Here is a 27,618-nt window from a genome sequence, read left to right as displayed (position 1 = left end):
GGGGAAGACCCTTGAGGACATCAGTACAGGGAGAAAGTTTCTGAACAGAACACCAATAGCGCATGCTCTAAGATCAAAAATTGACAAATGGGACCTCATAAAATTACAAAGTTTCTGTACGGCAAAGGACACCATCAAAAGGACAAATCGGCAACCAACAAATTGGGAAAAGATCTTCACCAATCCTACATCAGATAGAGGGCTTATATCCAACATATATAAAGAACTCAAGAAGTTAGACTCCAGAAAACCAAACAACCCTATTAAAAATGGGGTGCAGAGTTAAACAAAGAATTCTCACCTGAAGAACCTCGGATGGTAGAGAAGCATATTAAAAAATGCTCAACTTCATTAGTCATTAGGGAAATGCAAATCAAAACAACCCTGAGATTTCTCTTCAGTTTCTTTATGGATGCATTCAGAGCTTTGAGTGTTCATCTTAGCACTGCATTCATTGTGTCCCATAAGTTTGGGGATGTTGTGTCTTCATCTTCATTAAATTCTGAAATGTTTTCTTATTTCTCCCTTGACCAAGTTATCATTGAGTAGGGTATAGTTCAGCTTACATGTGTATGTGGGATTTCTGTTGTTTTTGTTGCCATTGAAGACCAGCCTTAGACTGTGGTCATCTAATAGGATACATGGAATTATTTCAATTTTCTTGTATCAGGTGTAGCTTGTTTTGTAATCGAGAGGATGGTCATATTTGAAGCAGGTACCATGAGGTGCTGAGAAGATATATTCTTCTAGTTTATGATAAAATATTCTTTTGATATATATTATAATATGGTCAATAACTGCTGTTAGTTTCATTCTGTATCTGTTTAGTTTGGGTTTCCATGATCTGTCCAATAATGAGGATGTGGTGTTGAAGTCTCCCACTATTATTGTGTGAGATGCAATGCATGATTTGAGCTTTAGTAAAGTTTATTTTATGAATGTGGGTGCCTATTCATTTGTAACATAGATGTTCACCCAGGAAAACTTAGAGTTGCAGTTTGAGAAGCTGTGTTTTTGTCTTGCTTTAATCTGGTATTTTCTCAGTATGACATTTTTTAAATGGTGGTATATATACCTGTGATATTAGATGCCTGTGATTTACATCTTTTGATTTTATAGGTGTGTATGTAAGAAGAGACTTTGAATTTTGGAGTTTTAACATTTTTGAACCTCTTATGATCTGTGGGACCTCTGAGTTTGATTAAGAGTATTTTCTCTTATGCTATGGATTGGTATGGCCATAATAGACTCATCCAGTTGATCAAGCTTATGTTAGCCAGGGAGTGGAATGTGTGGTTTCAATAAGCTTGACCAAGGCAATACCACTGTTAAAAGTTGTGGCCTCCTTGGAGTAGGTGTGTGACAGTGATATTGGTCTGTGAGACCCTCCATGTAGCTATAAATTAGACAGTCTTCTGTTTGCACGCAGAAGAAGACACAGCTCCTTCTCACAGATCCTCCAGTGCCATACCATCTTGGACTCTGCTCTATTCTCAGTGATGATAATGGACTGAACCTTTGGACCTGTCACCCAGCCCCAATTAAATGTTGCCTCTTATAACAAAGTTGCCTTGGGCGTTGTGTCTTTTCACAGTAAAGGAAAACCTAACTAAGACACTGGGCTTTTTGTTTATCCATATGAACAGAAGAAGGGCTCTATCAAGACCTGTAATTAATTGTGTTGGGATTTTGATAGGAATGTATCATATCTGTAAGTTGCTTTCCCTCAGATGTCCATTTTCTCTATGGTAATCCTTGTTAACTCTGATCATGGGAGCTCTTTCCCTCTCATGATAATTTTTTCCAGATTTTTCTTTGTATGGTTCTCTTTGTTTCTTCTTGATTGATTTCAGCCCTGAGTTTGATGATTTCCTGTCTTCTACTCCTCTTGGTTTAATTAACATTTTTGTTCCAGGCGATTCCGGTGTGTCATTAAGGTGCTAATGTATGCTTTCTCCAGTTTCTTTTTGGAGGCACTCAGGGCTATAAGTTTTCTAGCACTGCTTTTATTGTGTCCCATAATTTGGGTATGTTGTGCCTCTATTTTCTTTAAATTCTAAATGGTCTTTGATTTCTTTATGTCTTCCTTGACCAAGGTGTCATTGAGTATTGTTCAGCTTCCCTGGGTATGTGGGCTTTCTGTTGTTTTTGTTGCTATTGAGGACAACTCTTACTCCATAGTGATCTGATAGGAGGTATGGGATTATTTTTATCTTCTTATATCTGTTGAGGTATGTCTTGTGACCAATTATATGGTCGATTTTGAAGAAAGTACCATGAGGTGCTGAGAAAAATATATATTATTTTGCTTTAGGATAAAATGTTCTCTCTATATATATATATCTGTTAAATCCAATTGGTCCAAAACTTCAGTATGTTTCACTGTGTCCCTGTTTAGTTTCTGCTTTCCTCATCAGTTCATTGAGGAGAGTGGGGTGTTGATGTCACCCACAACTATTGTGTCAGGTGTAATGTGTGATTTGAGCTTTAGTAAAGATTCTTTGACGAATGAGGGTGCACTTGCATTTGGAGCATAGATTTGAAAATCTTGTCTTATAGGTCTTTCATTGCTTACATAAACTTACACCAAGATGCAGTTTATTAATTCTGGGTACTGTATGTTGTGGCTTTCCTAATTTTTTTCCAGCTTCTTTATCCTTTCAATAAAAACAGCTACTGACTTTTTTTAACTTCATTATGAATCAAGAGACTTTCCCTGTAGCTGTTTATCAGGTATAGTTCTTATGTACATCTTTAGGAATCACTTAAGTATACTATCATACCATGTGTAAATAGCAATACTTTGACATTGTCCCTTACCTTTTGTATGCCCATGATGTCATTTTGTTGTCTGATTGCTCTAGGTAGAAATTCATGGGCTATATTAAATAGATAGGAGCTGCAGTCTCCATTCTAATAGAGTTCTATATTTTAGGAGTAGGAGAATACATGTCAGCATGGAGAGAGTATGTCAGTGATTACATCCTAAAGTGTGTATCCATGGGAGAAGCCACATTATTCATACAAAAGACCATTGTCTTGTATACCCTAATGGGCTTTGAAATCAGTCTGTAGCCAGGCTTCCTGGGGATTACAGAGATCCATCTGTGGTTGTGAGGTCTATGTCTACAGGATAGGAGAGAAAACCTGAATAAGTAATATGGTCTCAAAAGTGAGGAGTTACAAATAAATTTTTATTCATCAGAAATACATTTCAAAAACAGGCTTTTAAAGATAATTACTATAAACAGTGAAAAGCATAAGGAAAAAAAGCAATAACAATAATATATAATATCCAATAACATAACAAGTAACAAAACAGCAAAAAATCAAACAGCAACCAAAACTCTTACAGTAAATTATATGAACCAGAGTTCTCTCACTACACTTTCAGCAACAGGGACTTACAGTCTGTTTCTTCTCTTGGACATGTGGTGGCAAGGCAGTCACCTCAGTTCTCCCCCAAGTGGTATTTTTTGTACAGGAAAGGGAATAAATTCCTGAATTGATTGGCTCACTGGCTAGGTAGTTAGTGCCTATTCAACCTGAGGAGTTCAATTATGTGGTAGAAGACTCATCCAAGGAATTTTGTGGCTGTTGAGGATGGAGCTCATCAGGGGCTTCCTGAAGTGGCAACTCATTCTGCAGGAGGCCCTCTTCCTGGGCTGTGGAAATATCAGCTATTGCTACACTCTCTGCATCCTAGAAGAGGAAGGCAGTTATTAAGACAGAGGCTTGTTGGGAACCTAAATGTCAGCTGTCAGGTTGCTGCCTCCCAACATCTCAACAGGAATGTTATCGTTGATCTTTTAACTGACACCATTGCTGTTATAACTGCAGGCACAGCAAAATATCCAGCAACATTAGCCTATTACATGGGCTGACAAGATGCTACTCATTTTTATCAGGGCACACCAAGAAATGGGCAATTGGAAGAGACCTCACTGGGTTACAGGAGGAAAGGAAAATGCCACATGCCACACAGATCAAAGACAAGGAGAATAACATATTTTTTATTAGTGTTTGAATTTTAACAGTTCAAGTTGCTTCCCACTTGGGAAGTCACATGACCCTAGCGTGACCTCTGTCACAGGACCCAGAACTTACCCAAAGCTCTGCAAAGCAGCCCACGTATCATGAGCAGGTGTAGGAATGCTGCATGATATTGATCTATCATCCTTATTGGTCTTCAGAATAAAGAGGAGTAGACAGGTATACTTGCCATATTTCAGCTTATCTCAAGAGGTTCACAACCCAGAATGTGCATAGCCCTAGCAATGACCAACTACATTCCATGAGGTGGGTGGCTGCTTGGGACTGTGCATTAGAATGGTGCTGTGTGAAAGCAAAGATGGATGCAGTGGGAAAATGTTATCAGTCAGTATAAGCCAGGCTGAGCTGCTTGTACCTACCTGCTGTTGTTGGCCCTGGAGGATGCTGGTCTTGTCCTGTTCATCTTTAACATTCAGGTTCAAGTCAATCAGGTATTGCTGAATGATGGTCCAATCAGCATGTACTTTCTTGTTCTCCTGCTTCAGTGTAACCAGTCTCTTATTCATAATGTCCTTCTGCATCAGGAGCCGGCTGTGCAGGTTGCTAGAGACACAATCTTCATGGTAAGATCCTGCAGTCTCCTCCTCCCATTCCTACGTCAAGGTCCTATTAACCCCAGCAGGACCTAGGCTCCCAGGAATACCTAATGCAATACTTCTCAATACATTCTTGAGAGGTACACAAACAGCAAATAGCAACTTGAGGGAAGAAATAAATGATTGCTGCAGCCCAAACACCAATAAGGTTGCATGTCTCTCCAAAGAACAAGGTATCTGAAAGTATCCATGACAGCCCAATGCATTTCAGCAACATCAATTAGTAGGTGGCAGATACCCTCAATGCAGTCAGTAGAATCAAGAGGAGGGCATTGTATCCTTTTGTTAGATCACATTTAGCTCTGCAAAACCATCCCTGAGCACCACAGACCTAGAACTGTACCATAACCCTCTCATGATCTGAATCACTCTTCTAATGAGAGGCTCCTGATGATGCCTGTACAATGTTAGGATGAGTAACAGTCTCTTACAGACTTTGAAACTGACAGGAGAAGTCCCAAGGCACAGTGATGGCTAAAAGGCAGAAGGGATAGAATCAGACCTGCAGACTCTCCAGTCCAGGAACAAAGGAAGTCAGAAATGGCCATTGCACACCTGGTGACCTCCATGAACAGTACTTACCGATAGAAGTTAATCTCTTTCTTGAGATCCTGGAAGGTCTGTTTGGCCTCCATGTTCTCCTCTAAGGTGTGTAGAAATGTCATAATCTCCTTCTCCTTTAACTTTAATTTTTCATATAATGGATTTGGTGTGTAGTATGGCCTGTCCCCAGGATGATAGAACTCTATAAACATGTGCTTTTTTTAAAACACCTTTTCAGAAACCAAGACACATACACATCTAAGTATTTTATTTATTTATTTATTTATTTATTTATTTATTTATTTATTTATTTATTTATATTTATATTTATTTTTTTTGTACTTTTGAGACAAGGTTTCTCTGTGTAGCCCTGGCTGTCCTGAAACTCACTGTGTAGACAAGGCTGGCCTCAAACTCAGAAATCCATCTGCCACTGCTTTCCAAATGCTGGGAATACAGGTGTGTGCTACCATGGCCTGGCTGAAAATGTGTTTCTTTTTCTTTTTATTCGATATATTTTTTTTATTTACATTTCAAATGATTTCCCCTTTTCTGGCTTACCACTCCTCAAAACTCCCACAAGCCCTCTTCCCTCCCCCTACTCCCTCATCCACCCCTTCCCACTTTACTGTTCTGGTATTGCCCCATACTGCTACTGCTTTCCATAACCAGGGGCCACTCCTCTGTTCTAAGAACACATGAACACAGACTGGGTCTTGTACTCCCAGCACAGGAAGGTCAATTCCTGGATTCTACATGCTGGGATCTTTTTCATCTTTGGAAACGTTTTATCCTTTCCCAAGGACAGCATAAGCTATGTATCCAGATGGAGGGTGCCCTGGCTCCCTGTGTTTACTCATTAGCTCTGGAGGGGCAGTCTAGCCCCTTGTGCCCTCAATAGCCTAGGCCACAGGTCGTTGCCAACTAGACACCTGTGATTATATTTTCCCTGTTTTGACATCAGTGACTATAATTCCACGATAACTAACACTTCAGAGGCAGACATTAAATATAATTCTTGAGATGAGACCAGACATAACCAATGCTTTATAATCTGCCCAAGAGGTGCAACTGTTTACATAAATGTCCCCATAAAGAGAAGGAACAGTGCTATTTAAAGTGGGGGCTCCCAGACATCAGGACTCACATCACCTTGAAACTGCATGTAAATCCTCAGTCCAATACACAAACCACAAGATTCCAAAGTGTGGAGTAAATATAAAGATACAAAAGCACTTGTATGCACACCTGGAAGCAAACAGACTCATAGACTGGCACACACACATTAGGAGAAAAGGACACAGAGCAAGAGAATGAGAAATAAAGACAGAGACAGAACTAGAGAGAACAGAATGAGAATCAGCAGAAATGTATGCAACATTACTGTCTCAGAGTACCCTGGATGTCACAGATCCCTGAATTTAAAAGAGTAGAGATAAATATAAGCATGCAAAAAATTAATTCACAAGAGACACCACAATCATGTGCATACACACATGCATACACACAGAAACAGATATACACACATGTATACAATGTGTGTACACAAATGTAAGGGAAAAAAGAGACAGAGTAACAGAAAGAGAGAGAGAGTGAATCAGAGACAGAAGCAGAGAGAACACGAGATGCAGAAGAAATGCATGCAACATTACAGTCTCAGAGTATAAGTCACTCAGAGAAAGCGGAACAGGCAGAGCCTCAGGCGTCTAGTCAAGCACTGAGATGAACAATGTGGGACCAGGCCCTTCCATCTGCATCTAGCAATTTACAGCACTCAGTCACCTGCCAGTCCAGTACAAACACTCACCACAAACTCTTAGCTCCTATAACCTCAGAAAAGCACCTCCTTTCAAGGGCGTTCCAAAAGCACTCTGGGAACTCACTGACCATTGCCTCTATCCCTGAATTCTTCACTCAGACCACAAGTCCCACTTTTGATCTGGAGGAAGCAGAAGAGTCCATTTCCCATCTTACTCCTGACCAAGCTTCAGGTTCTGCCTCTCCTCTAAGAAGTATTTAGGGACATGAAGTTTGACCCAGGGATATTATGAAGATACACCTTGCTATGATCAACCGCCTTAAAAAGACAAGTGTGGCATTGACTCCAGATGAACACCACAGCATTTGGAGCAATGCATACCTCTTGTTCATGGCTCCCTCTGTGACATAGATCAAGCGATCTCTCAGCTCCTTTCTCTCTTGGGTAACGAGATGCAGCTCTCTGGTCAGCCTCTCCTCTTCCTCCTTGGCCTGCTTCTTGCTTAGGACAGTTACAGGGGATGATGTCTGCCTGCCTGCCCCTGTAGGTAAAAGAACACAAGTGAACTTGCATTTGTGGAATGCATAGAGTGTAGACAGTCTACTCTGAGGCCTATAAAGTAGACCACAGGCCTAGAACCCAGTGACACCACACAGAGTTTCATCCAGGCTTTAGATGCATCCTCAGTGTATCTCAGTTCTCCCATCACTCTATAGAGTCTAGGAGATGTAAGCAGCCATGTGTGTCCTCTGCCTCCCTATGTATTCTTATGATGACCATAGAGATGGCTTCTCCTGGCTTATTAACAAATGCACAGAGTGCAACTTGTCCTCAGAATCCTCAGTTCTGTGGCTTCACAAGTCACATGATGAATTCACTATTCACAAATGCTTGAGTGCTGTATGATGTTCAGATCTCCTACCCTGTTACTCTAGGCCCAGGACACGGCCTTAAAATATCCTGCAGGGGAAGAACACACTGATTTATTTCCTCTATTGAAACAACAAGCACTCCAGAAGTGGCCAGAGGATGGAATCTCTGCTGGATTTATCAACTCTGATAGGTCTTTGGTTACAGTACAATTATTCCTGCCATCCACAACCAGTGGGAAAGCTAAGGTGGGAACTTTGAGGGAGAGGAAGTCAGAGTAGTTCTGAGAACAAGAGGTTATCAGCAGGGGCCCAAATCTCTCCCTGGTACTATTGTCAGAGAAGCTGAAGCTAGAAGCATGGTAGCGAAGGAAGTGATGCCCTTCCCTAAATTGGTGTAGGTTAGATCCTCTGTGACTCCTGATGCTCTCATTCTGTCCCCAAGTAACAACCACAATACTCAGTGAAAGTGAAGAATTGGAATTTGCTAGAAAGGCCAGCTCGGGCCACCCTGCCAGGAAGCTGAATATCCACTTCCCAGTACTTACTCCACATTCTCCATGACCACCTCCTTTGTCCTTCATTACTCTCAGATGAAAGGCCAGCTTCCTTCCTCCTCTCTCTTGTCTCTCTCCTATCCACATTTGTTCTCCAAAAAAGTTTTCTGAGTCGGGCAAACATGTCTATCAGTGTATCCTCTAGACATTGACTGAGAAACCTCAATGCTCTGCTGTTGCTACAACACTGGTGACATCACAGCTCATGCCAAGAACTCTCCGGAAGATTATAGAATGTTCAAGAAGGGACTGCTGATGTCATGGGTTATATACAGCCTTAGCTCCCTGCTAATATTCTCCTTGTACTGAACAGAAAGCTGAGGTGCTCTTTCCTGAAGACTCTCCTGGGGCATAGCCACTGAGCTCATCTTCCTTCCAAGGCCATGGTTTACTCTGGGCTTAATTGCCATCACCTCAGTAATCCCTGTGTTTCTAACTGAGGGTTTCCTTTTCAAACCCTTCTCAGAAATATCTCATCCTATCTCAAATTTTCCTCAGTCAGCAATATGAACCTTTAAAATGTACTGAGAAATAACTCCAGTTCTTAAGTGCAATCAAAAGTTCTCCTGTCTTTGGTACAGGTGCATGAAAGTACATCCAGGCAGAGCCTGCAGGGCAGGTTAATATGTGGATGTGTGTTAGGGGCTACACTCATGATATCTTGTGCTTAGCTTTTTTAAAGCTGCCCCAAGATGACTTCACAGAGAGAGAGACAGGATAGAGTCAGTGAGTGAGAGAGAGAGAAACAGAGAGAGAGAGAGAGAGAGAGAGAGAGAGAGAGAGAGAGAAAGAGAGAGAGACAGAGAGACAGAGAGAAACAGAGAGACAGAGACAGAGAGACAGAGAGACAGAGACAGAGAGAGAGACAGAGACAGAGAAAGATAGAGTGTTGCAGTCCTCATGGTTCTGGCAAGAGTCTGGAGATCAGTTGACAGAGGAAAGTAAAATATTGGAGCCACCAATGGAAAGGCCCTCAGGCAGAGTATGAGAGTCTCATTTCTGCACCAGTGTCACCAAAGGAGGATTGCTTATAGCCCTCTATAATCTATAAAATGAGATTATGTCAGAACAAAATAAAATAGTCAAAATTGGTAAGGGTGTATGAAAATAAAATAGATGTAGGTTAGTGCACAGAGCAAGGGCCTAACATCTTGTGCTTGGGTTCATGATTGGCCCCACAAGCCAGAAAAACACCTTTTTCAAATAAATAAGGATGGATTAATGAATGTAGACCATAATACTGATTGAACAGGACCACATATCAGATTTTCGGAGCTGAGCCATGGCTACAAACATCTATATTCATCAACTTCTAAAGCAAAAAACAAAAACAAACAAACAAACAAATAGAAAACCCAAATTACATGTAGCTTCTATGAAGTTGTAGGAAGTGTCCAGTGCTCATTTCTGATTAGGTCATTTTAGATATAAGAATGTATATTGACCATTAATTTGATGGGTCCTATGTAAATTTTGTTGAACATGATAAGTTTAACAAATATCATAAAGAACATAAGAGTATGTGTCAACACGACCTTCCTCTGGGACAAGTTACTTTTCTGTGTCAGTGATTTGGCAGGCACATTATAGCAGTAATCGAACTAGGGAGCTGACATAGAACAAAATGTCTGTAGCTGCACTGTTGGGTACACACGTCAACATTAGAAAACCCAGGTCTCTGTCAGTGACTAGTCGTGTCCTACCATTCCTAGGAGCCCCACTTGTAAGCCTAACAACAGTAAAGTGGAAGCAGGATTATCTGAGGTGAAGGTTAGCCTGGGACGCCAGGTAGAGGATGAAATGGAATTTTTTCTTTAATTTTTTTATTCGATATAATTTATTTACATTTCAAATGATTTCCCCTTTTCTAGCCCCCCACTCCCCGAAAGTCCCCTAAGCCCCCTTCTCTTCCCCTGTCCTCCCACCCACCCCTTCCCACTTCCCCATTCTGGTTTTGCCGAATACTGTTTCACTGAGTCTTTCCAGAACCAGGGGCCACTCCTCCTTTCTTCTTGTACCTCATTTGATGTGTGGATTATGTTTTGGGTATTCCAGTTTTCTCGGTTAATAACCACTTATTAGTGAGTGCATACCATGATTCACCTTTTGAGTCTGGGTTACCTCACTTAGTATGATGTTCTCTAGCTCCATCCATTTGCCTAAGAATTTCATGAATTTATTGTTTCTAATGACTGAATAGTACTCCATTGTGTAGATATACCACATTTTTTGCATCCACTCTTCTGTTGAGGGATACTTGGGTTCTTTCCAGTATCTGGCAATTATAAATAGGGCTGCTATGAACATAGTAGAGCATGTATCCTTATTGCATGGTGGGGAATCCATTGGGTATATGCCCAGGAGTGGTATAGCAGGATCTTCTGGAAGTGAGGTGCCCAGTTTTCGGAGGAACCGCCAGACTGATTTCCAGAGTGGTTGTACCAATTTGCAACCCCACCAGCAGTGGAGGAGTGTTCCTCTTTCTCCACACCCTCTCCAACACCTGCTGTCTCCTGAATTTTTAATCTTAGCCATTCTGACTGGTGTAAGATGAAATCTTAGGGTAGTTTTGATTTGCATTTCCCTAATGACTAATGAAGTTGAGCATTTTTTAAGATGCTTCTCCGCCATCCAAAGTTCTTCAGGTGAAATGGAATTTTTAAGACTCAGTTTCAGAGAAAACACTGAAACACACCCTCCATTCAAGGTCTCACCTACCAATCTTTGTCTATTTTAATGAATTTACCATTTTCTCTCTGCAAGTGTTTCTAGCTGGGAAGATGGAGAAGGGGAAATGTTCTTTCTTTCCTAAGGAATTTTTTCTCTCTTTCCCTGGGTTCACATTAAGAAATGAAGAAGGTTTATGGGAAATATGGGGAGGGGAGATCTGGGAGAGGGGAAATCATTTGGAATGTAAACAAAGAATATAGAAAATAAAAAATATTTTAAAAAAAGAAATAATGAGAGTGGGTATCACCATCTGGACAACTGAGTATTATCCACTGCTGCTAGCATGATACAGTGCCAGTTACAATCTCTAGCTTTCCTGAGTGCCACTGCCACATCACCACATATCAAGTGCTGAGGCCAAAACCCAGTGAACTTTTCGAGGGACTTGACAGACACCATCAGAGATACTACACTTCCTGGCCCTGAGAGTAAATCAAGCAGACACAATGTGAACTTAGTGGGATATTTAACCATACATGTTTGCCCCACTCCCACATTTCTGCATTCAATCCAGGGCAGAGTTCATGCACCTCTCTCCTAACTTTATCTTGATATACTTCCCTAGTGCCCACATATTTTATAGATTTGGGTGTAGTCAAGCAATTGCTGCCCTCAGTAAGATGTGAAGAGTATGAATGTCAAGTGGTCACGCTGTATTTGCTTCTACATGTACATTGTTGAAAATGGAGCATAAGTGAGGAGTGGGACACCAGCACTGGTTCCTGGCCTTTCTGTGCCTACACTGGTTTACAGGGAAGTTGGAAGGACAGTTTGGGATCCCCTGCAGGGACAGAGTGAGGTGCAATTGTCACTGAGAAGGCTGAGCAACACTGCTCAGGCCCCTCCTTTCAGGTAACAAACACCTTTTCTGTTCTACTTCTAAGGAGCTCCTTTTGAGGCCACAGAACTTGTCTAAACATGGTAAGGTCATGCAGAAATTTTTCATAAGGATACATTTTTTTTCTGATAATTTTTTGTGCCATAGCATAACTGTAGCAAATTTGTCACTTGCTAGCCATCTATTTCATACTGTTGTTGTAACATGCCTACATGACCATGTAAAACAAAAGAAAAAAATCTTGATTCAGACCAGGGTCATTCTGTCCATGTTCTGTGTTATGAACTGCATGTTGTGAGGATTTTAATCAGGAAATTTCACATCTATATCCTTCACCTAGTACCCATCAAATTCAAGGTCAATATGCATTATTATGTCTAAAATGGCTTGAGTCAGGGCCCTTAGCTTGTATGATGGTGCTCCCCCACCCATGCACCTTCTCCTCCCCTACTGCTTCAGCACTCCACTCCACTGGGGCATCAATCTTCCATGGGACTAAGGGCCTCCTACATGTTGAGGCAAGGCCATTCCATGCTGCAATGTCTCCTGCTCAGATTTGAGCTGTTGCCCTCATTGGTCCATCGTAGGGTGTGTATTCATCAAACCATCCGTGTTTAACTTAATTCAGTGTTCCTGTGGTTTGTTGGGTGACCCCTGGACACGAACGCTTCCCTTCAGCAGCCCCTGGGACAATGAGCCAAGATCAGGAATGGTGATATCTTGGCCTAAAATATGTGACAAAAGGAATTGATAATTTATCCCTTCTGATAAGGATTAGGAGTCTCTTTGGTGCTCTTTATGTCCTTGTTGGTCATGTGCAACAGCTTCAAGAGTCCAGTTTTGGTTTTCTTTAGGATCATGGTGTTCCCATCATGATTTCTATAGCAGATAGAACATTGTTTACTTATGTTGCAGTGTATTCATTATCGTTGTAAACCCCAAGATTGTGTTATTTACAGAATACATTTTGTATCGTGTAGCTCAGACCTAGCATAGATTTTTAATCTAAGAGCTTTATGTTTACTGTAAACAAGTACTTTATTGTCCTTTGGCTTAGCCCAAGTACACACCTTTATTGCAAGGCAAAAGAATGTCAACTCCAGGGCAAGAGGCAGATCAAGGAACCAGTTGAAATGGAATCAATATAACTAAACAAAAGGAAGGTATTTAGGTTGAAAGATATTTAAAACAGTGTGGAGAGGGATGAAGAATGCTTTCCTTCTGGGAGGTCAGTAGAAAAGTCAGCTGAGGGCTTTCCCTGGCTCTCTGACCTGGCAGGTTTTCACTCCAGCATCTGGCTCCTGAATCTTCATTGTTAAATTTAAATGGCTAGCATATGTGTGTTGTTTTAAATGTATTTATTAATCATTCCATTGAATAAATCTCAAATGATATACCACTTCCTGGTTATGCCTCCAACAACCCCTCAAACCACATCTTCCCTTTCCCCCTCCCCTTTGCCTGTATGAGGGCCTCCACCACTCCCCCTTTCCTGCCTTACAGATTGAGCATTCTACTATCCTGGGGCATCAATCCTCCATATAAAGCCAGACACTCTGAAGCTAATAGAAAAGAAACTCGGGAAGACCCTTGAGGACATCGGTACAGGAGGAAAGTTCCTGAACAGAACACCAATAGCTTATGCTCTAAGATCAAGAATTTACAAATGTCTTCATCTTAGATTACAAATTTACCTCATAAAATTACAAAGTTTCTGTAATGCAAAGGACACCATCAAAAGGACAAATTGGCAACCAACAAATTGGGAAAAGATCTTCACCAACTCTACATCAGATAGAGGGCTAATATCCAATATATACAAAGAACTCAAGAAGTTAGACCCCAGAAAACCAAATAACCCTATTAAAAATGGGGTACAGAGTTAAACAAAAAATTCTCACCTGAAGAACTTCGGATGGCAGAGAAACTCAACTTCACTAGTCATCAGGGAAATGCAAATCAAAGCAACCCTGAGATTTCACCTTACACCAGTCAGAATAGCTATGATTAAAAACTCAGGAGAGAGCAGATGTTGGTGAGGATGTGGAGAAAGAGGAACAGTCCTCCACTGCTGGTGGGGTTGCAAATTAGTACAACCACTCTGGAAATCAATCTGGCAGTCCCTCAGAAAACTGGGCATGTCACTTCTGAAAGATCCTGCTATACCACTCCTGGGCATATACCCAGAGGATTCCCCAGCATGTAATAAGGATATATGTTCCACTATGTTCATAGCAGTCCTATTTATAATAGCCAGAAGGGGGCTTATGTGACTTTCGGGGAGTGGGGAAACAGAAGAGAGGAAATCATTTGAAATGTAAATCAAAATATATCGAATAAAATTAAAAAAAACAAAGAAATCTCACCTGAAGAACTTCGGATGGCGGAGAAGCATCTAATAATTTTTTATTCATCAGAAATACATTAGAAAACGGGTTTGAAATGAAAATTACTGTAAACAGTGAAAAGCATAACAACAATTAAAAACAATAAAAATAATTTATAATATTCATAATATTCATATAATAACATTAATTTATAACATAACAAATATCAAAGCAACAAAAAGCAAAACATCAACCATAACTCTAACAGACTGTTTCTTCTCTTGGACATAGGGTAGCAGGTCAGTCACCTCAGTTTTCTCAAGGGCTTGTGTCAGCACAGGAAAGTGAATAACACACTGAATTGCCTGGCTCACTGGCTAGGGAGTTAGGGCCTATTCGCCCTGAGGAACTGAATTATGTGTAAGAAGATTCCTCCAAGTTATTTTGTGGCTGTTGGAGTTGGAGATCAGCAGTGTCTTCCTGAAGTGGCAACTCATTCTGCAGGAGGCCCTCTTCCTGGGCTGTGGAAATTTCAGCTCTTGCTACACTCTCTGTATCCTAGAAGAGGAAGGCAGTTATTAAGACAGAGGCTTGTTGGGAACCTAAATGTCAGCTGTCAGGCTGCTGCCTCTCAACATCTCAACAGGAATGTTATCGTTGATCTTTTAACTGACACCATTGCTGTTCTAAGTGCAGGCACAGCAGAACATCCAGCACCATTCACCCAATACATGGGCCTGAGAGCTGTTACTCAGACTTCTATCAGTGCATAACAAGAAATGGGCAATGAGAAGAGACCTCACTGGGTTACAGGAAGAAGGGAAAATGCACAGATCAAACACAAGGAGAAGAACATGTTTCCTATTAGCATTTGGATTTTAACCCTGCAAGATGCTTCCCACTGGGGAAGTCACATGACCCATGCATGACCTCTGTCACAGGACATAGAACTTGCTCAAAGCTCTGCAAAGCAGCCCAGCTAACATGAGCATGTGTGGGAATGTGGTGTGTTATTGATCTATCACCCTTACTAGTCTTCAGATTAAAGAGGAGTAGTAAGGTATACTTGCCAATACATCAGTTTATCACAAGGCTAACAACCCCGAATCCTTGTGCAGAGACCACGCAATGAACAACTGCATTCTCTGAGGTGGGTGCGAGTGTGGATTAGAAAGGTGCTAGGTGAAAGCAAAGATGGATGCAATGGGAAAATGTTATCAGTCAGTACCTGATGTTGTTGGTCCTGGAGGATGCTGGGCTTCTCCTCTTCATCTTTATCAATCAGGTTCATGTCAATCAGGTATTGCTGAATGATGGTCCAATCAGCGTATACTTCCTTGTTCTCCTGCTTCAGTATGACCAACCTCTTATTCATAAGGTTCTTCTGCATCAGGAGCCGGCTATGCAGGTTGCTAGAAACACAATCTTCATGGTAAGATCCTGCAGGCTCCTCCTCCCATTTCTACCTCAAGGTTCCATTAACCCCACCAGGACCTAGGTTCCCATGAATACCTAATGCAGTACATTTCAATACATTCTTAAGAGGAACACAAACAGAAAATAGCAACTCGAGGGAAGAAAAGTGATTGCTGCAGTCCAAACACCAATAAGGTTGCATGTCTCTCCAAAAGAACGCAGTATCTGAAACTATCCATGACAGCCCAATGCATTTCAGCAACATCAATTAGTAGGTTGCAGATACCCACAATGCAGTCAGTAGAATCAAGAGGAAGGCATTGCATCCTTTTGTTAGATCACATTTAGCTCTGTAAAACCATCCCTGAGCCACACAGATCTAGTACTGTACAATAACCCTCTCATGATCTGAATCACTCTTCTAATGAGAGGCTCCTGATGATGCCTGTACAATGTTAGGATGAGTAACAGTCTCTTACAGACTTTGAAACTGACAGAAGTCCCAAGGCACACTGATGGCTTAAAAGGCAGAAGGGATAGAATCAGACCTGCAGACTCTCTAGTCCAGGAACAAAGGAAATCAGAAATGGCCATTCCACACCTGGTGACCTCCATAAACAGTACTTACCGATAGAAGTTAATCTCTTTCTTGAGATCCTGGAAGTTCTGTTTGGCTTCAATATTCTCCTTCTCTAAGGTGTGTAGAAATGTCATAATCTCCTTCTCCTTTAACTTCAATTTTTCATATAACGGATTTGGTGTGTAGTATGGCCTGTCCCCAGGAAGATAGAACTCCATGAACATGTGCTTTATTTTAAAAACACCTTTTCAGAAACCAAGACACATACACATCTAAGTATTTTAATTTATTTTTATTTATTTATTTAGTTTGGTTTTTTGAGACAGGGTTTCTCTGTGTACCCATGGCTATCCTGGAACTCACTCTGTAGACCAGGCTGGCCTCGAACTCAGAAATCTGTCTGCCACTGCCTCCCAAGTGCTAGGATTACAGGCATGTACTACCATGGCCCAGCTGAAAATGTGTTTCTTTTTTTTTTTCCTATTTTTTCTTCGATATATTTTTTATTTGCATTTCAAATGATTTCTCCTTTTCTGACTTCCACTCTACAAAATTTCCATAAGCCATCTTCCCTCCCCCTATTCCCCAATCCACCCCTCCCCACTTCCCTGTTCTGGTATTGCCACATTCCACTTCTGCTTTCCATAACCAGGGGCCACTCCTCCGTTCTAAGAACACATGAACACAGACTGGGTCTTGTACTTCCAGCACAGGAAGATCAATTCCTGGATTCTGCAGGCTGGGATCTTTTTCATCTTTGGAAACTTCTTATCCTTTCCCAAGGACAGCATAAGCTATGTATCCTAATGGAGGGTGCCCTAGCTCCCTGTGTTTACTCATTAGCTCTGGAGGGGCAGTCTAGCCACTTGTGCTCTCAAGAGCCTAGGCCACACAGGTCGTTGCCAACTAGACACCTGTGATTATATTTTCCCTGTTTTGACAACAGGGATTGTAATTCCTGGATAACTAATACTTCAGAGGCAGACATTACACATAATTCTTGAGGTGATACCATATATAATGACCTCTTTATAATCTGCCCAAGAGATGCAACTGTATGCATAAGTGTGCCCATGAAGGGAATGATCAATGCTATTTAATTGGATTCCTACTTTAACCACAAGAATCTCTGTCTCCTCTCCTCTCCTCTCCTCTCCTCTCCTCTCCTCTCCTCTCCTCTCCTCTCCTCTCCTCTGCTCTCCTCTCCTCTCCTCCTGTCCCTTCCCCTCCCCTCTTCTTCCCTCCCCTCCCCTCCCCTCCCCTCCCCTCCCCTCCCCTCCCCTCTCTCTCTCTCTCTCTTTCTCTCTCTCTCTCTCTCTCTCTCTCTCTCTCTCGTTTTTTTTTTTTTCTGAGGCAGGGTTTTTTGTGTAGCCCTCGCTGTCCTGGATATCACCCTCTAGACCAGGCTGGCCTCGAATTCAGAAATCTGCCTGCCTCTCCCTCCCAAGTGATGGGATTAAAGGCATATGCTACCTCTGCCTGGACTGAACAGAACTATTTAAAGTAGGGGCTCCCAGATATCAGGACTCAGATCACCTTGAAATAGCATTTAAATCCTCAGTCCAAAACACAGAGCCCAAGATACCTAAGTGTGGAGGTAAGTATAAACACACAAAACAGAAGCACATGTATGTACATGTGGAAGCAAACAGACTCATAGACTGGCACACACAAATTAGGCGAAAAGGACAGAGAGCCACAGAATGAGAAATAAAGACAGAAACAGAACCAGAGAGAATAGGATGAGATTCAGAAAAAGTGTATGCAACATTACTGTCTCAGAGTATCCTGGATTTCACAGATCCCTGAATTTAAAAGAGTAGAGAGGAATATAAACATTCAAAAATTCATTCCCAGGAGATAACACAATCTTGTGCACCCCCACACATGTACACACAAAAAACAGACATACAGTCATGTATACACACATGAGAGGGAGAAAATTAGACACAGTCACAGAATGAGAGAGAGTGAATCTGAGACAGAAGCAGAGAGAACACAATGATATGCAGAAGAAATACAACATTACTGTCTGAGTATAAGACACACAGAAAAGAGGAACAGGCAGATCCTCAGGCGTCTAGTCAAGAACTGAGGTGAACAATGTGGGACTAGGCACTGCCTTTTGCATCTAGCAGCTTCCAGCATTCAGTCACCTACCAGTCCAGTACAAACAATCACAGCAAACCCTCAGCTCCTAAAACCTCACAAAGCACCTCCTTTCAAGGGCTTTCAAAATGCTTTCTGGGGACTCACTCTCCATTTCCTGTATCCCTGAATCTTCACTCAGACCACAAGTCCCACTTTTGACCTGGAGGATGCAGAGGACTCCATTTCCCATCTTACTCCTGTGAAAACTGCAGGTTCTGCCTCTCCTCTAATAAGGGTTTAGGGACATGAGGTTTTGCCCAGGGATATCATGAAAATACATCTTCCTATGATTCACCATCTTAAAAAGACAAGTGTGGCATTTTGGACTCCATACAAACACCACAGCATTTGGAGCAATGCATACCTCTTGTTCATGGCTCCCTCTGTGACATAGATCAAGGGATCTCTCAGCTCATTTCTCTCCTGGGTAATGAGTTGCAGCTCTCTGGTCAGCTTCTCCTCTTCCTCCTTGGCCTGCTTCTTGCTCAGGACAGTTATAGGTGATGATGTCTGCCTGCCATACCCTATAGGTAAAAGAACACAAGTGAACTTAAATGTTGGGAATGCATAAAGTGTAGACAGTCTACTCTGAGGCCTATAAAGTAGGACAACAGAACTTAGAACCCAGTTACACCACACAGAGTTTCGTCCAGGCTTTAGATGCATCCTCAGTGGACATCAGTTCTCCCATCACTCTATAAAGACTAGGAGACGTAAGCAGCCATGTGTGTCCTCTGTCTCCCTATGTATTCTTATGATGACCACAGAGATGGCTTCTCCTGGCTTATTAACAAATGCACAGAGTGAAACTTGTCCTCAGAGTCCTCAGTTCTGTGGTTTCTCAAGTCACATGATGAATTCATGATGTTCAGATCTCCTACCCTGTTACTCTTGGCCCAGGACATGGACTTAAAATGTGCTGCATGGGGAGAACATGGCTAAGACATTGACCAATTATTTCCTCTACTGAAACACCAAACACTCCAGCAGTGGCCAGAGGGTGGAGTCTCTGTCTGGGTGTAGTTACAGTACAATAATACCTGCCACTCACAACCAATGATAAGCTAAGGGGAACTTTGAGGGAGAGGAGGTCAGAGTAGTTCTGAGAACAAGAGGTGATCGCCAGGGGTCACAACTCTCTTCCTTGTACTACTGTCAGAGAAACTGAAGCTAAAAGAAGCATGGTAGTGAAGGCATTGATGCCCTGCCCTAAATTGGTGTAGGTTAGATCCTCTGTGACTCCTGATGGTCTCATTCCGTCCCCAAGGAACAACCATAATACCCAGTGAAAGAGAAAAATTGGAGTTCACATCATTACAGCTTTGATCTTGCCATCTCCTGCTTTAAGAGATGAAAAAATAATGTTCTGATATACTTAATGTTCAAGAGTTGTGAAAATCCTGGAATCTCTTTTGCTTCCAAGAAGCTTCAATTCCTTTGTCACTTTGCTAGAAAGGCCAGCTCATGCCACCCTGGTAGGAAGCTCAATATCCACTTCCCAGTACTTACTCCACATCTTCCATGACCTCCTTTGTCCTTTATTACTCTCAGATGAAAGGCCAGCTTCCTTCCTCCTCTTTCTTATCTCTCTGCATCCACATTGGTTCTCCGAAAAAGTTGTCTAATTCGGGCAAACATATCTATCAATGTATGCTCTAGACACTGACTGAGAAACCTCAGGGCTTGTGCTGTTGCTGCAACACTGGTGACATCATAGCTCATGCCAAGATCTCTCCAGGAGACAATGGAATGCTCAAGAAGGGGCTGCTGATGTCATGGGTTACAGCCTTCTGCTCCCTGCTAATTTTCTTCCTTAACAAGAAGCTGAGGTGCCCTTTCCTGGAGACTCTCCTGGGACATATCCCTTGAGCCCATCATCCTTACAAAGCCAGGGTTTGCTCTAGGCTTGATTGACATAACCTCAGGAATCCCTGTGCATTTAACTGAGGGTTTTCTTTTCAAACCCTTCTCAGAAATGTATCATCCTACCTCACATTTCCCTCAATCAGCAATATGAGACATTAACATCTCAGATTATCTACTGAGATATCACTCAAGTTTTAATATGCAGTCAAAACGTTTCCTGTCTTATGTACAGGTGCATGAAATCACATCCAGAGCCTGCAGGGGAAATTAGTATGTGGATGTATGTTAGCGGCTACACTCATGAAGTCTTCTTCTTAGCATTTGAAGTTGCCTCAAGATGTCTTAGCAGAGAAAGAGTTGCACACATCATAGTGTTGGCAAGAGTCTGGAAATCAGTTGGCAGAGGAAATTAAAAAAAAAAAAACTTTCCTGGTTCCTCCCTCCCCATAAATTCCATAAGCACTCTTCCCTCCACCCATTCCCTAAACAACCCCCTCCCACTCCATTCGATATATAAATATATCGAATAAAAAAAAGAATTCAAATAGGCTGTCAATCTCACATTGCATAGAGGTTGTTTATCAGCTGTATTCCCCTGATAGACACTCCCTGCACTAGAATGTGTATATCCTTTCTGTGTGACCCTAGTGCCTCACATATTCTTGGCACCTATTGAATAAAAAGTAAAATGAGATAAAAAGAAAAAAAAAGAAGATGTAGATCACATATGTCTAAAATGACAGGATATATACTGCCATTTAAAAATGTCATACTGAGAAAGTTCCAGACTAAAGGAAGGAAAAAACACAGCTTCTCAAATTGCAACTCTTAAGTTTCCATGTCTGAACATCTATGTTCCAAAGGCAAGGGCACCCACATTCATAAAATAAACTTTACTAAAGCTAAAAGCATGCATAATAGTGGGAGACTTCAACACCACATTCTAATCATTGGACAGTCCATGGAAACCCAAAGTTAACAGAGACAGAATGAAACTAACAGTTGTTACTGACAATGGAATAACAGATATCGAAAGAATATTTTATCCTAAAACAGAAGAATATACCTTTTTCTCTGTACCTCATGGTACCTGCTACAAAGTTTACCATCCTCTTGATCACAAAAAAAAAAAAAAAGCTTGAACTGATACAAGAAAATTGAAATAATCTGATGCATCCTATTAGATCTCCATGGACTAAGGCTGGTCTTCAATAGCAACAAAAACAACAGAAAACCCACATACACATGGAAGCAGAACAATACCCTATTCAATGCAAGGTGGTCAAGGAAGAAATAAGACGACATTTTAGAATTTAATGAAGATGAAGGTACAACATATTCAAATTTATGGTACACAATGAAAGCAGTGCTAAGTATAAAATTCATAGTTCTGAGAGCCTCCAAAAAGAAACTTGAGACAGCATACACTTGCAGCTTAATAGCACACCTGAGAGCTTTAGAACAGTAAGAAGCTAATACACCCTGTGGATTGCATGAGGAGTAGAATGCAGGAAATCATCAAAATCAGGGCTGAAATCAACCAAGTTGAAACATAAAGACCTATACAAAAAATAAAAAAAAATCTAGGAGCTGGTTCTTTGAGAAAATCAACATGATAGATTAACTTTAGCCAGACTAATCAGAGGGTACAGAGACAGTATCCAAATTAACAAAATCAGAAATGAAAGGGGAAAAATAAGAACAGAAACTGAAGAAATTCAAAAAATTATATTTCTGTGTATCTTAAGATGTTGCAATCCCAATTTATTTTTCAGCCTATACCATTTCAATAAAGATGTCTACTGACTTTTATAATTCATTTTGTATCTAGATACTTTGCTGTAGTTGTTTATCAACTGTAGTTCTCTGGTACAGCTTTGGAATCACATCATTTTCGAATTCAGTACTTTAACGTTTTCCTTTACCTTTTCTATCCTCTTGATGTTGTTTTGGTTTATGATTGCTCTCACTAGAAATTAAAGGACTCTAATGAATATATTGTGAGAGAGTGAGTAGCCATTCCTTGCCTTGATTTTAGTGAAAGAGCTTTAAGTTTCTCTCCATTGAATTTGATGATCTCTATAGACTTGGTGTTTATTAATTTTATTATGTTTAGTTATTTGCCTTTTATCCCTGTACTACAGGACTTTTAACAGGAAGATGAGTTTGATCTTGTCAATGATATTTTATCCATCTAATGATCATGTGGTTATATTTCTTTCATTGTGGTTAATTCGTAGATTGCATTGCAGTGTTCTCCTATATTGTACAATACTTGCATTCTTGAAAAGAAGCCTACTTGATCAAGGTAGAGAATGTCTTTTTTATGTCCTTGGATTCAGTTTGCAAATATTTTATGGAATATTTTTACCTCAATGTTCATAATGGGCATTGTTCTGAATACCTTTTTCATGATGAATATTTGTGTGCTTTATCAGTTTGACTGTGGCCTCAGAGATTGAGTTTGGCAATACTTCATCTATTTTTATTCACTGGAAGTCTTTGAAGATTGTTGGTATTAGCACTTTTTTAAAACTCTGGAAGAGTTCTGCACTAAAATTATTTGAACTTTTGCTATTTGTTTTGGGGAGTATTTTGATGACTGTTTCTATTTCCTTAGGGGTTATAAGATTACTTTATCACTTTTCAGATCTGGATTGAAGTTTGATAATTGATGTCTGTTTAGAAAGTCATTTAGATTATCCATTTTTTTGGAGTATAGGCTTCTGAAATTAGAACTACTGATTGTTTTCATGCCCCCAGTGTCTATCGTTATATCCCCCTTTTCATTACGGATTTTGATAATTTGGCTGTTTTCGTTCTGCCTTTTGATTAGTTTAGAGAAAGTATTGTCTACTTTGTTGATTTTATCAAAGTACCAGCTCTTCATTTCCTTGACTATTTATATTATTCTCTTTTTTCAGCCCAGATTTTATTTCCTGCCATCAAATCCTATCTCTCAGTGGTTTCAGGTTTTGCCTGACATTGGGAACTGGATCATGCAATAAATGAAGCTCTTGCTGTTTTGTGTGTGGTTGATGTATACCACACCTTTACTGAACACATTATACAGCCAGCATTTAGAATGTATTTAGCTATTCCATCATGTCAGTGTTATCTGCAAGTTGCCATGAGACATTAACAGAGCCCTATACAAACCTCTGTTTGTCAGACATCAGTCAGAGTGGATGACAGAATGCTTTTAAGCCTGGGAACGGTTCAGATAGCTGGGAGAGAAAATACAGCAGGGTATTTCACATTGTACATTGAGGACAATTTAGTCTGGTTAGAACTGACATGAAATCTCATCTCATGTCACAAGCGTCAGTTGAAAAATCCATGTTAATGTATGCATTTGCTAGTGTCTATCAATCAAACCAAAAACTGTGATAACCCATATGTGAGTAGGCTTATAAAGACACAGACAACTTACATGTTCTAAGATGCTCAAGGAAACCCCACAAATACAATAGTAACCTGGTAGTTTGTTCTAAATCATGTCTCACCTTGTTCCCATTGTGCTACTGATGACTCTTTCTCCATAAGAATCAGCTCATAAAAGCCAGAGGACCTAAGGTAGAGAGTAACCAAAGCCTCTCTACCCTGATGCTCTGGAGGCTGAGCTAAATGCCCTGGTTTTCCAGTAGCTGTTTGTGGACCCACTGGCTTACTTCCTTGACATTTTTAACACTCTGACTATCCTAAGATGTCAGTTAGTCAGTTCTATTCAAAAAGTTAAGAGTCACTAGGAAGGAACTATCCATATCCTCTCAGAACTTCTTTGGCAAAAGAGCAGCTCTCCCTGTCCCTCCTAGGTTCCACACTTGCACAGTCATGCTTTCCAGTGGACACATGTGCTCACAGCTGCAGGCTCCCTTCTCTGTGGCTGCTCTTGAGCTTCCTCTCAAAGCTCCTTAGATCAGCAGTCATTTTTTTTGTTAGCAAGAATGATTCATTATCCCAGCACAGCCTATAGGAGGCTAGTCTCCATTCTGAATTTCACATATATGCCTAGTTTACAGTGTCATCCCATATGAGAGGGGGAAAATCTGCACTAAAAGCGAAAATAAGATTACTTGGGCAAAACCTAAATGCCCACAGAGCAGTGGTAATATCAGAGACCTGTACTGATGCCTGGCAGCATAAAACCGTGAGCATGTGCAGCTCAAGTAGTGGTACCTAAAAGTCTCCTGAGATGTCTGCACTCAATTTTATGTGATACAGTCCACATAACATATCACATGATCTGGAAGAACAAGGGCCAAGTGTAGGAGATGTGATTAAGACTAACAGGTTAGAAAATCTAATGCTGACAGAAGACCAACATGGTACCTAACAATCATCTACTGCAACTGCCTGCAGTTATATCGAATGCATTACCTGGAAGGGAAGCTGGGGATGAATGGGAAGGCAATGAGAAAGGAAGGAGACCATGACCACAGATTGCTGATCAAGGTCCAAGTTTTAATTGGTGCGTGAGAATTTAAGGTTGGGGGCAAGATTCTTTCCCCCAAGGTTTGAGAGTCTGCTCAGCCTGTGTTGGCTCCACCTCTCCACTGCTAGTTGGGCTGCCTGCTTAAATCAGGGAATTGTAGATCTGGAAGAACACTGGACTTCACCTTGGTCTGAGCACTCCACTCTATGTGTAGGAGATTGTGGCAAGCACTGAGGTCTGGAATTCCTGCTAAAATGGCCGCTGGGGGTAGGGGTAGGGCAAAATCTACAACAGAAGAAATTATTCCTTCTTCCTGCTTCTGAGGCAACTGCACACAGGCAGTCACATACATACAGTAGGAAAACACACAATTGTCATTAATAATAAATATGAATCTAAACAGCCACCAAACCAAACCAAACCAAACAAAACAAAAAACAGAAAATGCATGATCAATGACAATAACACCTGTACATGAGAATACACGACAGCATGGATCTATAATGGCAGTAATTAAATCATAAACTATGTATCATTGGGGGAAACCACAATATTCATACAGAAAGACATTGCCTTATATAACCTAGTTGAGGTTGAATTCACTCTGCCTCCCAGGCTTCCTAGAGCTTACAGAGATCCATCTCTGACTGTGAGATCTAGGTCTACATAAGAAGACAGAACACATGAATAAGAAACATTGTCTTAAGAGTCCCGAGTCACAAATGAATTTTTATTCCTCAGAAATACAATTTAAAGAAAATAGGCTTCAAATGACAATTTCTATATGAAGCAAAAATCTCTCACTGTGCTTTTAGCAACACAGATGTGCAGCCTGTTTCTCCTCTTGTACATATTGTGGCAGGGCAGTCACCTCAGATATCTCTCAAGGGGTGTTTTCAGAACAGCAAAGGGAATAACTTATGAATTGGGTGGCTCACTGGCTAGGTATTTAGGGTCTATTGATCATGAGGAATTGAATTATGTAGAAGAAGATTCCTCCAAGGAGTTTTTTGGCTGTTGAGAATGGAGCTCAGCAGGGGGCTCCTGAGGTGGCAACTCATTCTGCGGTAGGCCCTCTTCCTGGGCTGTGGAAATTTCAGCTTTTGCTACAGTTTTGGAGACCTAGAAGAGGAAGGGTCTTATTAAGACAGAAGCTTGGTCAGGAACTAAATGTCAGCTGTCAGCCTGCTGCTTCCCACCAACTCAACAGGAATGTTTTCATTGACCATTTAACTGACACCATTGGTGTTGTAAGTTGAGGCAGGGCAAAATATACAGTAACATTTACCAAATACACGGACTGACAAGCTGCTACTCAGACCTCTATCAGTGTATAACATGAAATGGGCAATTGGAAGACACCTCATTATGTTGCAGGAAGTAAGGAAAATGCCACAGGGCAGCCAGATCAATGACAATGAGCAGCAAATAGTTTGTATTTTCATTTGCATTTTAACCCTGTAAGATGTTTCCATTTTGGAAGTCACATGATCCTTTCATGACCTCTGTTGCAGGACCTAGAACTAACTTGTTCTAAGCTCTGCAAAGCATCCCACCTATCATTACCACATGGAGGAAACTGGCATGTTATTGATCTTTCATCCTTACTAGTCTTCACATTAAAGAGGAGTAGCAAGGTATACTTGCCAATACTTCAGTTTCTCACAAGGGACTAACATCTCAGAATACTTGTGCATAGAGTGAGCAATGAACAACTACATTCCATGAGGTAGGTGGCTACTTGGGGGTGTGGATTAGAAAATGCTCCGTGAAAGCAAAAATGGATGCAGTGGGCAAATTTTCTCAGTCAGTAATAGCCAAGCTGAGCTGCTTAAACTTACCTGATGTTGTTGGTCCTGGAGAATTCTGGCCTTCTCCTTTTCGAATTTATCATTCAGATTCAAGTCAATCAGGTATTGCTGAATGATGGTCCAATCAGCATGTACTTCCTTGTTCTCCTGCTTCAGTTCGTCCAATCTCTTATTCATAATGTCTTTCTGTATCAGGAGGCAGCTCTCCAGGTTCCTGGAAACACAATCTGCATGGTACGATCCTGCAGGCTCTTTCTCCCATTCCTACATCAAGGTCCCATTAACCCCACTAGGCTACAGGTTCCCATGGAGACCTAATATTTCCATGAGAGCTGCACAAAGTGAAAATAGCAAATTGAGGAAAGAAAAAATTTATTGCTGCAGACCCAACACCAAAGGGTTGCATGTCTCAGCAAAAGAAAGAGGGACCTCCAACTATTCATGACACTGCAATGCATTTCAGCAATATCACTTTGTAGTTTGCAAATCCCCTCAACATAGGTCAGTAGAACCAAGAGGAGGACATTCTATTCTTGGGTTGCATCACATTCGGCTCTGTAAAACCATACCTGAGCCCCACAGACCCAGTAATGTATAATAAATTTCTCATCATATATATCACTCTTCTATTGAGAGGCTCCTGTGGATGCCTGGACAATGCCTGTAGGAGTAATGGAGTAAGGAGTCTCTTAGAGATTTTCAAAACTGATTCCAAATGTCCCAATGCACACTGATTACTAAAAAGCAGAACAGATAGTACCAGTCCTGCAGACTCTCCAGTCCAGAATCAAGGAAGGCAGAAACATACATTCTATACCCGGTGGAATACCTAAATAATACTTACCGATAGAAGTTGATCTCCTTCTTGTGTTCCTCGAATTTTTGTCGGGCCTCAATGTTCTCCATCTCTAAGTTTTGTAGAAATGACATGATCTCCTTCTCTTTTAACTTCAAGTTTTCATAGAATGGATTTGGTGTATAGTAGGGCCTGTCTCCAGGAAGACAGAGCTCCATGAACTTTTGCTTTTAGGAACACATGAACTCAGACTGGGTCTTGTATTACCCCAGCACAGGAAGGTCAATTCCT

General features: G+C 41.1%; 1 protein-coding gene across 1 annotated transcript; it reads right to left on the bottom strand.

Annotated features, from left to right (window-relative positions):
• Nucleotides 1–3,558: 3,558 nt before the first annotated feature.
• LOC127677798 (disks large homolog 5-like) lies at nucleotides 3,559–16,402 on the bottom strand. The gene is made up of 7 exons (XM_052172794.1): nucleotides 16,317–16,402; nucleotides 15,501–15,684; nucleotides 8,369–8,564; nucleotides 7,333–7,492; nucleotides 5,232–5,372; nucleotides 4,413–4,596; nucleotides 3,559–3,702 (listed from the first exon to the last, which is right to left on the bottom strand). Exons 1-7 carry the CDS (start codon nucleotides 16,400–16,402, stop codon nucleotides 3,559–3,561), a joined length of 1,095 nt encoding a protein of 364 aa, XP_052028754.1.
• Nucleotides 16,403–27,618: the final 11,216 nt, after the last annotated feature.

This window comes from Apodemus sylvaticus, chromosome 2 (genome assembly GCF_947179515.1).
Source record: "Apodemus sylvaticus chromosome 2, mApoSyl1.1, whole genome shotgun sequence".
Taxonomy (NCBI): domain Eukaryota; kingdom Metazoa; phylum Chordata; class Mammalia; order Rodentia; family Muridae; genus Apodemus; species Apodemus sylvaticus.
Note: the sequence above shows the minus strand (reverse complement) of the source record. Positions and strands in the feature narration are given on the sequence as shown.